The 13989-nt window shown below is 31.3% G+C and overlaps 1 protein-coding gene across 2 annotated transcripts; it reads left to right on the forward strand.

Moving 5' to 3' along the window:
* The first annotated feature begins 457 nt into the window (after positions 1-457).
* Positions 458-11709, forward strand: LOC119616040 (cell cycle control protein 50A). 2 transcript variants are annotated; one of them, XR_005232501.1, is made up of 8 exons: positions 465-717; positions 1022-1296; positions 2473-2677; positions 2732-2934; positions 2998-3133; positions 3207-3372; positions 10592-10712; positions 11013-11709. XR_005232501.1 is itself a non-coding variant. In XM_037972183.1 (7 exons), the coding sequence occupies exons 1-7, from the start codon at positions 660-662 to the stop codon at positions 11056-11058; spliced, it is 1089 nt and encodes a 362-aa protein (XP_037828111.1). In that variant the 5' UTR covers positions 458-659; the 3' UTR covers positions 11059-11704. The 2 variants fall into 2 exon arrangements, 1 of the variants encoding a protein (XP_037828111.1); XM_037972183.1 differs by lacking the exon at positions 10592-10712 and having other exon boundaries at positions 458-717; positions 11013-11704.
* The last annotated feature ends 2280 nt before the right edge of the window (positions 11710-13989 follow it).

Below are 13989 nucleotides of genomic sequence, written 5' to 3' on the forward strand. Positions count from 1 at the left end.
TTTTTAAAATATGGATAAAAACATACAATTTAAGTTTTCGGTTTATAATTTATGATTTTGAATTAAATCATATTTGTTTTTTCAAAAATTTGCACATATCTCCGTTTTTCATGGACCGATTTTGCTTATTTCAAATATGAAACCTTTCTGTAGAATATCTGATAAAAATATTAAAGATTTGGATCCTGACGCTATCTGGGATCTCCAGAATATTGTTTTCAACAAACATACGGACAGACAGACTGACATCACTTAATCGACTTCGCTACCTATAAGGATTCAGAATATATGGGATTTTTTGTGCAAAATTTTGTTAAAATATTTAAAGAAGAGTCTACTGTAGAATTTAAAATTCTTATCATGTTTTCGAACCCTGATTCCTTATAAAATATTCGAGTAATCGATTATTTTACTCCTAATAAAAGCAACACAAAATGTCAAAAACAGATTTATTTTCATTATGTTTTCTTTTTATATTCGTTTTAAATTGTGATTAATTTTTTTGTATCTATTTTGATTTGCTACCGAACAAGTGTTAAAGTTTCTTTATTTAAGAAAAATCTAAATTTTTCTTAAAAATATTGCCATAATATTTATAAAAAAGTATTTTATAAAATTGAAATTAAAGTAAATTTCAAATTTACAAGGTTGTGGTAAAAATGGCTTCACAGCCAGTCGAAACTCAAGGGCTTCAACAGAAGTCGAAACGACCTTCAGGTGAGTTGTCTTACGATGATTAAAAAGCATAAAAGAAAACTTATTATCGTATTAATGGACTAAGTTAAAGTGGTAAATAAACGGACAGACATGTACATAGTATGTCGGTATGACTAAGACACTACAGTGGACACATTTAAAATTTACAATTATTGATTATCTATGAGAACTTTTTTATAAAAAGAGGGTGGTGATGAGGTAAGACTTTTAGTTACATTGACTTTCGCACCATCTACATAGATATGTATGTTGTTTTTGTTATTGTAGTGTTGTTTATTATTAATTTTCTTTTTGTTTTTTATAGACTCTGCCTTTAAACAACAGCGTTTGCCTGCCTGGCAGCCAGTTTTAACAGCTGGCACCGTCCTACCCACCTTCTTTATCATTGGTATTCTCTTTATACCTGTTGGAGTTGCTCTACTCTATTTCTCCGATGAAGTCAGTGAACATGTCATCGATTATACGGACTGTTTACAAATGGGCCAAAGTAATTTAACATGTTCAGAGTTTTTGATTTCAAATCCCCCTGGTTCTACTTGTAAATGCCAAATAGAATTTAAATTGGAGAAAGATTTTGTGGTAAGTTGTTAATTTATAAAATAAAATTCTATAATTATTTAAAACTATAAAAATTATCTTCGTATGATTGGGTTAATCTATTGGGGTGTTAAAAGTTTTATTGATATGTTTGAAAATATGATAAATTTAACTCTGATAAGGTTTATTTTAATAGTGCAGTCTTAAGTGTCTGATTCATAAATGTATTTGTGTATTTTAATAGGAATTTGAAGTGCGCTCCTTTTCATGAAAAAAATTAGAAACTTCAAAAAGTAATAATAAAATTCCATAAATTTTTAACATCGTAGAAAAAGTATGCACGTGATTTTACTATTCCTGGACTTTATTTTTCTTAATCTTTGCCTTATGGGAATTAACACTCTAAAAAGCTAGCAGTTAGATAGATAGATCATCAATTGAATCATTTACCTCTTTTTGTCCCAGACTCTACACTGTAGGAAAGTTTCATATATCATGTTTCAAGCACTGAAAACCTCGTACAACCTCCAAAAATAGCGTTGGGGGTTGGGGGTTACAGCGTCAATGTCTAGTTTTAGAAGTTATGCTGCAATTTAAAGTAGGTTTGGTTAAGTAGTTGAATAAATGGTGTTCATCATGGGGATCATGACAATAAGCTGGACATTCGTTGGGGACAGTACGTCCCCAAGGTCCTTCCTGAGTATCTAATTTCTTATTTTCAGGGGAGTATCTAACTATGAATGTTTCTCCACTGGGTATAACTGAACCCAAAAACATTCATAGTTGGATACTCCCTCACACTGGAGCAGCTTATTTAACCCACCAATCCTTATAATCGTTTTAAATACAGCTAGCAAAGTTTCTCCATTCATGTCCCAAATGGTGCCTCTGACTTCGACACCATCAGTTTGGAAGCATTACCACTTCCAAGCCTTTTCACTACATGAATCGACTGGAAGCTTACCAAATAATCAGTCTTTTGGTTGATATCAACATTTACCTGCTGCTGTCCCTAAGAAGTGGACCATACCTCAACGGTATCGACGGGGCCTTAGATTCTTTCGGCTTATTTTAGTGCTTTAGCAAAAATAAATACATAATTTAAATTTATTATTAATCTATTATCTTCACTGTTGAATTTGTATTTTTTGAAAAATGGATCGATCTTGATTTTACTGTAATACAAAAACACTTTTTATCGTTTTCCTTCCATTCCAGGGTAATGTCTACATGTATTATGGTCTTAGTAACTACTATCAAAATCATAGACGTTATGTAAAATCTCGTGATGATGATCAACTATTGGGACGTCTCTCCGACACACCATCTACCGATTGTGTGCCATTTGCTTATGCTGACACCGAAACTGGAACACAAATGCCCATTGCACCCTGTGGTGCCATAGCAAATTCTCTTTTTAATGGTAAACTATTGATGTCGCAATAAATTAATAAATCTAATTATTTAATAATTTTAGATACTTTAACATTAAACTATGGCACTACTTCTGTACCTTTACTTAATACCGGCATTGCATGGCCCTCGGATAAACAAATCAAATTTCGTAATCCCGAGGGTGATTTGAAAACTATATTAAAGGATCATTATGCTAAACCTAAATTCTGGACGAAGGAATTGTGGCAATTGGATGAAAATAATCCCGATAATAATGGTTTTCAAGTAAGTGTTTAACTTAAAATAATTTTTCTACAAATAATTATAAAATTTAATAATAATTTTTAGAATGAAGATTTAATTGTTTGGATGCGTACCGCCGCTTTACCCAGTTTTCGTAAGCTATATAGACGCATAGATCATTCTAAGCCCAATTTTGAAAATGGTCTTAAAAGTGGTCTATATACTTTACTTATTGATTATCGTAAGTTTACATAATATTTAAATTATTATCAATTTAAAATGAAATTATACTGGATTTTTTATAAACTTTTTAGAATATCCCGTCTCAGCTTTTGATGGTTCGAAGAAAATGATTTTGTCGACCACTTCATTGTTGGGAGGAAAGAATCCCTTCTTAGGAATTGCTTATATTGTAGTCGGTTGTATTTGTCTTATTTTGGGCATTGCATTGCTTATCATACATATTAAATGTAGTAAAAGGTTTGTTGTTATAAACTAATACACTTTTTTCTTTTTATTTTTTTATTTTATTTTTGCACATTCATTGCGTTTGTGAGAAAGTGAGTTATAATAGAAAGCATATTAAAGGGGGGAATTTAAACAAATGCTTTAATAATGTGTTTTTATAACATTATTTGCTTTGCTGATTACATTTTTATTATAATAACGAAATAAATATGTTTTGTACTTGGTAAAGTACAAACATTTTTGTTTCTAATTGCATGTTTTTCTTGGCGCAATTTTTCTCTCTTTAACTGTAAGTGATAACAAATATTACTTCATCAAATTTTAAATTTAATTAATAACGCATGATGTTTGAGTTTGAAAGTGGCTTAACTTAATTCAGCACTATTTTTTGAAAAATTAACAATTGTCACAAAAATTTTAACTTAGAAATAAGTAATCTAAGCACCAGGCATGGAAAATTCAGTACTATAGTACCCCAGCAAAAAATATTTGATGTCATACTTTACAAACCACATCTTAATCACATCTTAAAATGCGATTTCATATTTTTCACTTTTATAAACCAAATATTTCCTTACAAATGAAACCCCAGTTAAAAGTGAGGAAAGAGATGTGGAAAAGTCATTACAAATAACATATTTGAAGTACATCATGATTTGGTGAAAGAGTAGTGAAATTTACATAAGCGTGTCATTAAGAGAATGTGTTTTATTTTTGACATCCTAATATCGGATTTTTACTGCTTCTAAAAATAAGATCAGATGTAGTTCAAAGCTGCCAAAAATGAACAACATCCCTCCAATGACACGCTAATGTAAAATTCATAGGTTTTACACCCGAATTTGAAGCACTTCGGGTTACTAGTTGTGATGAAAATTCTACATCTTTTTCCACACTTTTTTTGCTGGGACGTTTTGTCTATAATCTAGTCTAAGCCTAGTCAAGTCTATAGTCTTGTCTAAGTCTATAGTCTAGTCTATGGTCTAGTCCATAGTCTAGTTTACAGTCTAGTCTATAGTCTAATCTATAGTCTAGTCTATAGTCTAATCTATAGTCTAGTCTATAGTCTAGTCTATAGTCTAGTCTATAGTCTAGTCTATAGTCTAGTCTATAGTCTAGTCTATAGTCTAGTCTATAGTCTAGTCTATAGTCTAGTCTATAGTCTAGTCTATAGTCTAGTCTATAGTCTAGTCTATAGTCTAGTCTATAGTCTAGTCTATAGTCTAGTCTATAGTCTAGTCTATAGTCTAGTCTATAGTCTAGTCTATAGTCTAGTCTATAGTCTAGTCTATAGTCTAGTCTATAGTCTAATTTATAGTCTAGTCTATAGTCTATACTCTATATTCTAGTCTAGTCTAGTGTCTAGTCTATAGTCTAGTCTATAGTCTAGTCTAGTCTATAGTCTAGTCTATAGTCTAGTCTATAGTCTAGTCTATAGTCTAGTCTATAGTCTAGTCTATAGTCTAGTCTATAGTCTAGTCTATAGTCTAGTCTATAGTCTAGTCTATAGTCTAGTCTATAGTCTAGTCTATAGTCTAGTCTATAGTCTAGTCTATAGTCTAGTCTATAGTCTAGTCTATAGTCTAGTCTATAGTCTAGTCTATAGTCTAGTCTATAGTCTAGTCTATAGTCTAGTCTATAGTCTAGTCTATAGTCTAGTCTATAGTCTAGTCTATAGTCTAGTCTATAGTCTAGTCTATAGTCTAGTCTATAGTCTAGTCTATAGTCTAGTCTATAGTCTAGTCTATAGTCTAGTCTATAGTCTAGTCTATAGTCTAGTCTATAGTCTAGTCTATAGTCTAGTCTATAGTCTAGTCTATAGTCTAGTCTATAGTCTAGTCTATAGTCTAGTCTATAGTCTAGTCTATAGTCCAGTCTATAGTCTAGTCTATAGTCTAGTCTATAGTCTAGTCTTTAGTCTAGTCTATAGTCTAGTCTATAGTCTAGTCTATAGTCTAGTCTATAGTCTAGTCTATAGTCTAGTCTATAGTCTAGTCTATAGTCTAGTCTATAGTCTAGTCTATAGTCTAGTCTATAGTCTAGTCTATAGTCTAGTCTATAGTCTAGTCTATAGTCTAGTCTATAGTCTAGTCTATAGTCTAGTCTATAGTCTAGTCTATAGTCTAGTCTATAGTCTAGTCTATAGTCTAGTCTATAGTCTAGTCTATAGTCTAGTCTATAGTATAGTCTAGTCTATAGTCTAGTCTATAGTCTAGTCTATAGTCTAGTCTATAGTCTAGTCTGTAGTCTAGTCTATATTCTAGTCTATAGTCTAGTCTATAGTCTAGTCTATAGTCTAGTGTATAGTCTAGTCTATAGTCTAGTCTATAGTCTAGTCTAGTCTATAGTCTAGTCTATAGTCTAGTCTATAGTCTAGTCTATAGTCTAGTCTAGTCTAGTCTAGTAGTCTAGTCTAGTCTAGTCTAGTCTAGTCTAGTCTAGTCTAGTCTAGTCTAGTCTATAGTCTATAGTCTAGTCTAGTCTAGTCTATAGTCTAGTCTATAGTCTAGTCTATAGTCTAGTTTATAGTCTAGTTTATAGTCTAGTCTATAGTGTAGTCTATAGTCTAGTCTATATTGTAGTCTATAGTCTAGTCTATATTGTAGTCTATAGTCTAGTCTATAGTCTAGTCTATATTGTAGTCTATAGTCTAGTCTATAGTCTAGTCTATAGTCTAGTCTATAGTCTAGTCTATAGTCTAGTCTATAGTCTAGTCTATAGTCTAGTCTATAGTCTAGTCTATAGTCTAGTCTATAGTCTAGTCTATAGTCTAGTCTATAGTCTAGTCTATAGTCTAGTCTATAGTCTAGTCTATAGTCTAGTCTATAGTCTAGTCTATAGTCTAGTCTATAGTCTAGTCTAGTCTAGTCTATAGTCTAGTCTATAGTCTAGTCTATAGTCTAGTCTATAGTCTAGTCTATAGTCTAGTCTATAGTCTAGTCTATAGTCTAGTCTATAGTCTAGTCTAGTCTAGTCTAGTCTAGTCTATAGTCTAGTCTATAGTCTAGTCTATAGTCTAGTCTATAGTCTAGTCTATAGTCTAGTCTATAGTCTAGTCTATAGTCTAGTCTATAGTCTAGTCTATAGTCTAGTCTATAGTCTAGTCTATAGTCTAGTCTATAGTCTAGTCTATAGTCTAGTCTATAGTCTAGTCTATAGTCTAGTCTATAGTCTAGTCTATAGTCTAGTCTATAGTCTAGTCTATAGTCTAGTCTATAGTCTAGTCTATAGTCTAGCCTATAGTCTAGTCTATAGTCTAGTCTAGTCTAGTCTATAGTCTAGTCTATAGTCTAGTCTATAGTCTAGTCTATAGTCTAGTCTATAGTCTAGTCTATAGTCTAGTCTATAGTCTAGTTTATAGTCTAGTCTATAGTCTAGTCTAGTCTATTGTCTAGTCTATATACTAGTATGTGTTATTATAACATTTAAATTTTCCATGCCTGCTAAGCGCTAACTTAATAATAGTTACATTTTGTTTTTGAAGAATGTTGTGAAAGAAGTTGGATTTAACTATTAAATAGGTCGATAATGGTTTCGCCTGTTTAAAAGTTTTTAAAGAGTTAAAATAATAAATATCTACTTCATACTCTTCGGTAAGAAATGAATTTGATTATGAACGACATTATTTGATGAATGGGTGATTGTTGATGGTTTACGTGGTAGATCACTACGCGCGAACTGGCAAGTAGAATCGAAGAGACTCCGTTTTGACATGAATGAGTGATTACTATCCATTAAATTGTAGCAAAAAAAATAAAATGAATTTAAAACAATAGAGAAAACAAGAGAAACAAATACAATTGCAGTATGTTGTTCAAAAGAAAGATGTAGAAAAAATTGTCTAAATATTTGAACTCTTAAGTCTTAATGGAAATGGTATTATTATAATTACTGTAAGTTAATATCATTAGCACGAAAATACAATTCATGGAACGCAAATCTTTCTCCTTTTTTCTCCCAGTCTTGTTAAACCGTATGTTATTCCCTTTGGGCACGTTAATATCCCAGTTTGCCCTTGTTCTGCTTTAATTCCAAAGATGTCTTAAGATTATACAGAAATATCCTAATTTTAAGTTTCTATTGTATTCTTTACAGAACGCGTTTGGAAACATCATCGAGAATGTAATTGTTTCCCTTTTTTTCAAATAAAAAATGTAAGTTTTTAAATACAAGTTTTAAGTCCCGTTGTTTGTGCTTTTCAAACAAGTTTTAAATTCCTTTGTTTGTGTTTTTTAATGTAAACCAAATTTACCTTTTTTATTCCTTAAAATTCCTTTAATATTTAGGTTTCTTATAGATCTTCCCATAATTAATTTAAGTTACTTTCTAATAATATAAATATATGTATATGATATGTATCTATCCCTAAATAAAATGTGATATTTTCTACTATAAATTTCGTATCAAAAGTGAATAAATTCCCTCAATTAATCACGTTAATGTTATGTTAATTGTGTAACTGGCAAACTTATGTATATGTATGAATTCAGACGCAACTAGGTTTAGGTAAGAAGGGCCAATTGCGGTCCCGTTGTGATGCCGTAGTGGTCATAGGTGTCCATTATGAAAGAATTAAGTATAACGCATTTTAGTAGCTCTCAGTTCTGGATTGTGCCAGTCTTGAAGTAAATGAGCGATATACATATGTATGTATGTATGTATGTATGTATGTATGTATGTATGCTATTTTGACACAATCATCCGTTTCTATTTATGGTGCCATAACAGAAACGGATCATTTTATAACAATTATAAAATACCACGTACATTATTTGCACGGATCACAATATTTTAGCAACAGGCTCATACATTTGTATAAGAAATTAGAAAAATAGAGAATGTTATTGTTATATTTGCGAATGTCCTAGAGCATAAATTCTGCATAATCTATCTGAGTAATTAGATGGATATTTATTAAATGATCCATTTCGCAGAAATTCTTTCCAAATCTATTTCTATTGTCTGTTTTTCAGGCGGGAATTCAATTCTACTTCTTTAACTTCTTCTACTTCTTTAACTTCCACGATTTCTACTTTTACAGAGAATCACTCCATTTGGAATGCCGAAATTTTTATTTTGTGACGGAATAAATTCTTAATAATTATACTATCTAATTATAAATTTTGTATAAATATTTTACTTTATAACATTTGTACACTCATTGTTAAAGAATTTTGCGGTTGCCATAGTTTAAATGAGCATTTTTTAACATAATAATTTTTAACGAAAGACTTAATATGTACATATTTAAAAATTGAGAAAACACTCGCTTTTTCGATAAAAAAAATGTGTATAAATATTATTACATTTAACTAAGGTTTATTGACTCGTTTTTTATTTCTCGATGAAAAAAAAAACAACTCAAATATTTAGCTTCGAAACAAATAATAAGTTTAAGGAAAGTATAGTAGTGGTATTTTTTAAGATTATATTTATAAAATATATAATAATTTTCAACGAAATAATTGCTATCGTGGCAGTATTTTAAAATCATTAGAGTCACCGCCATTCTTATTTTATCGTTCTTTAACTTACCTTTACTGTACGTACGAGATCGTTTTTAAAATAAGAAAAATACCCTGCGGTAGATAATTGTGCTCTTGTGGTTAATGGTTCAGTCTTAAATTGTATATTTTTATACTTTCTAAGAATTTTTGTGTGGTTTCTTCGGTTCAAAGTAATGAATAACGTTAAAAGTTTGACTATGTTTTGTCTGACAAATATAAAAATGTTTTATTTGTAATAAACTTTAAATATTATTTTTAATTACATATGTAAGTGATCGGATTAATATATTAGGGTTATATTTTTTGACATTTTTATTCGGTTATATTTACCATAATTATTTATCATTGTGTAGACTTTTGATATATATATCAAATCAGATAACATTATGCAAAAGAAAGCTTTTATATCCTTCAATAAATATGTTGTAAGAATGTCGGATATCACTCTCAAAATTATATATATAACGGAAAATATTACGTTTAGTTCTCTCTATAGATAAGAGATATTTGGTATTGAGAATCGTCTATATCGATTCGCGATTTTACGTCGATACATGTGGCATCTGGAATACCGTTTAATCTGACATATTTATTGATAAAATTAGGCTTAAGTTAGTTTTATGTACCCAGAAGTATGTCTGATATCTAGCGGTATTTGATCCAATCCAAATAAGATCTCCTTCAGAATCGCTGTATGGGGTATTTTTTGTTTTTACGATAAAATCTGAGATTCGGATTCACAACGACTTTTTTCAAATATTATTGGCCTGTAATTTATCAATAATATTATGTTTACAAGACATTTCCTCATAAAATTTGAAAAAAAACTAATTTGTTATGTCCAATATGCCCTTAAAGTTTAAAACAACTAAAAATTCCCAACCAATCAATGCTTTTCTCTAAAGACCCAATCAATCCTTTAGAAATATATACTGGTTGCTACACAGAGGGAAAAAGAAATATACACGCCTGGTACCAAATTGACACCGAACTGTTTATAATTTTTCAATAACATCCGTTGTCAAAGTATATACATACGTAGGACAACACTATGTAATGTTGACAACATTGCAACAAATCGTTGTCGAAATCTAAATTTTATACACATACGACAAACAATCCGTTGCCAATAGTGAGCTTACCACGTTTGTTAACATTTAGACAACGGATGTGCATAAAATTAAGATTTCTACAACGAATTTTTGCAATGTTGACAACGTTTTTTGTTAACATTTAGACAACGGATGTATATAAAATTTAAATGTCGACAACGAATTGTTGCAATGTTGACAACGTTGCGTTGCCAACATTATAGTGTTGTCGTACGTATGTATATCCTTGACGACGGATGTTATTGAAAAATTATAAACTCTTTGGTATCAATTTTCCTCTGTGTAATTTTCGATTTTTTTCAATATATGGATATGTCGTGAATATTTAAAATTCATTTAAATTTACAACATAAGTTGTAATTGTGGGTATAAAGGATTCGGTTTAGCCGAATATAACACTCTTACTTGTGTATATCTGTCATAATTACAAAACGTCTTTTGTAAAACATTTCTGTTGAACGAATTTTGTGCTAAAACATTTTCGAAATATGATATGATATAGAAAAGTTTTCGATTTATAATCGAGCTTATTGCATTTTGATCATTCATTATCCTTAGCATTAGCATGATTTATTTGAATTGGATTATGAAAGTATCAAACATATTTTACAGATATGACAACATCTCATCTGATCTTCTATTACCAAATGTGAAAAACGACTAGTTGGGAAAAGAGACTAAAAACTATTTAAAATCAAAGAAGATCAAACTCTTTAAAAAGTAAAGAAAAAATGTGCGTAAAACTAATTAATTCTTAAACAACCCTCGTATATCCTTTTCAAAACTAGCCGCTATTGCAATTTATATCAAAGATTATTTTGCTTTTCTATTAAATTTTTAAGTTTCAAATATTACATACATAGTTAAAGTACATACAAACATATTTTAGTAGTTTTTAGTTTCCTGATAACATTTAAAATTGTGCATACATATTTATATTTTCAAAGATTAGTTTCATTCTGACACTCCTCTAGCCCGCATATTTAAATAATTTCAATTTTACTAAATGCCTGTTTTTTAATTTTCTTTACAGCAATGAGGAAATGATCAATGTCAATCCTCGTACACCATATTCATAAATGATAACACGGACAACATGTACAAGAATACGAATGATTTGTATTTCAATTTTAAACATATTTAAGTTAAATAATTTGTTTCATTGTTATAATTATTATTATCTTCATTTTGTTGACGCAGTCCTCTCCCTGTTTTTCGTTTACAAGCCTTACTTTTTGCACTTCAGACAAGAAAGCAGACTGGCGTGGATTAACATGGAAAGTTTGGAGAACAAGGTTAATAACGTTATCTTGACGCGTAGAGTAGTTTAATTTTATAAATATTTAAAAGTTTACTTTATTTTTAAAGTTAATTTTAATAGCTATAATTAATTTGTTTTATTATGTTTATCTTACAATTATATTTTTGAGAATTCCAATTATGATTTCTTGTCACATGTCCTTTCCGAAAATTGTACCAAAAAATCACAGCATTTGACAACTTGGAAAATGGTTTATAGTTAAATGCTGTAAATTGTTGATATACATATATATTTTTTGTTATTTTTTTTAAGTTTTAAATGTATTAAACATCCACACAACTACATATTCATACATATAAATTATATAGTATTTTAAATATAATAAGCACCTTTATTTATTACAAATAAAATTCACTTGTGATCTTTTAAACTACAAAAAATAAATATAAACTAATAAAATATTGAAATTAAAGTACAATTTATTTAATTTTTATTATTATTTTAAAATGGTTGAATAAAAATAAAAGCATTATGGCGGAACGATTCTGCTTTTCACCTTTATTATTTCTATATATTTTAGCTTTTAGCCGGTGGAGGCCTAGGTGAATTTCTTAGGATTTGATGTAACATACACCCTCCTTTCAAACTAACTAGTCTTTACCTCCTCGCTTTTAGGTTTTGACTCTTTCCTATGAAAGATATCCCATTTCTTTACGCCCAGTTTAGCATTTTGACTTTCAAGAATTTCCAATATGTGCCCCATTTTTTTAAACAGGCAAGATGTCGAAGTGCTTTACGTGAACACCTACCATGTTGGCCTTATTTAACGGTGGTACTTTTTCAACCACTGGGTGAGCTGACTAGATGACTCACCTCCGCCCCTTTGTGTATTTTACAATCCAGCGGCAATTTTTGTCCATGTACATGCACATTTCTCAAGCACTCGAGTTATCTAATCTCTGACCATTATTGCACCGTTGCTTAACTTCCGAGATGCAAAAATATAGCTTCCGTTTACAACCATGGAGATGGGTCGGCAATAGCACCTAGTATTCGTAGACCGAAACACGAATCTATCAAGTAAGCCGAGGAGTTTTTTCTTACTCACGAAAAACTCACTATGGTAAATCTGGTGTGAACAGAGTAACCCTGAATATACCTGGACAAGGAAGGAAAATTCAATGGTATCACTTGTATAAGATACCATTCATCCATCATCATTCAACCCAGCACACCTCTCATTCATTCGACACACTCACTCTAGGTATACGGGCGGTTTGTTCAACGCTTATTCCTACAGTCATTCCTCTGTGGGGTATCTTTTGACTTCGGCAACAGAGCCAAACTTATTCCGAATTATAGACTTTACCGACATTCTCTTCTTGCGAATTTGGATTTAAACCACAGACACCAAGTACACCCCGCAGGGAACTCTCCAATAACCGGGACAAGACAACGTCCGAAACTCCACCCTGTGGGCTACATGTTCCAGTGGTACCAGATTATGTGGTTCTCTGGTTCGACCCCATTTCAAATCGAAGATACATTTGATCATCACTAGTTTATAGTCCCGGCAGACTAGAGGTACTGGTAGCACCTCTTTCCCCCTTCGGGGGATCTTTTAAGTAGACTTTGATGATCTCTCTTCTTGACCAGTTTTAGCTTAGTGCCTTCCCAGGGAGGAGAGCATAATTTCCACCAAATTCTTCAGGGTGAGATCCTAACCTCAACAACATCATGCCTATCTTTCATCTACTATCTTATTGTTTATTGGGATTTTGTCTGTAGGATTACTGGCATCATATACATCATACCACAGATCGCCGACGTGCTCGTCTTTGGAAAATCTTTCTTGTCTTTGTCACTCTTATCCGCAGGATGCTGGGATTGATTTCCAGAAGCAACATTCAACATTCTCCTTAGTGGTACAGAAAGCTTAGCTGTCACATACCACATTCACCATTCGTTATACTTCATACTTTTGGAAATTTGGTATGATTGTACTGTTGTTATCATCTGAGGATTCAGAGTCGGAAACATCACCTATATCTAAAGGCTGAGGTTGCTTGAGCTATTTCCGAGCTCAGTGCCAATGAAATGCTGTAAACTTGGCGCATTTTCCGCCACCTCCGTAGTAGGTTGCGGAATGATTACGACACGCTAGCAGATCAATACTTGTTTTAGGGGAACACCATGGTATCCAGTGGCAATACATGTTCCCAGGTTGGGAACTATCCACTGGGCAGGACAAAACAAAGCTATATCCAATCATATTCACTTCCTATCTAAAATGTAATATTATTCACACGTATGGGCTTGAACCTCAGAGACTAGTTTTTAATCGCTTGACTTGTCTGTTTAGATTTGCAAAATGTAAAACACAACTTCAAAATGGCTGCAGGGAATGAGGTTAAACCTCAAAATCGAGTTTTTTACCGAAGCTTGTTTGGAAAGTGACTGAAGAATAAAATAAAAAATAAGGTATTGAAATTGAGAATCTAAAGGATTATAAATCTAACATACAGGCGAACAGAAAGAAGATCGTTTTAGAATGCGAATCCAATATCAAATTAATATCCGAATGTATTCTTAAATAAAAATAATCAGTAAATAGTTTAAGGTTTCGTAAATAAAGAGACAAATTATATAATCTTGCAAAGAAAGTAGACCATATAATTGAAACTGGACAGACTTAGTCATAACTCGTTTGGAAATGTTAACTGTATTACAGCTTCTAGCTACTAACTCT

The sequence above is a fragment of the Lucilia sericata genome, unplaced genomic scaffold (assembly GCF_015586225.1).
Source record: "Lucilia sericata isolate MDLA Ls3-8-SP2 unplaced genomic scaffold, ASM1558622v1 Contig000053F_arrow, whole genome shotgun sequence".
Classification (NCBI taxonomy): Eukaryota; Metazoa; Arthropoda; class Insecta; order Diptera; family Calliphoridae; genus Lucilia; species Lucilia sericata.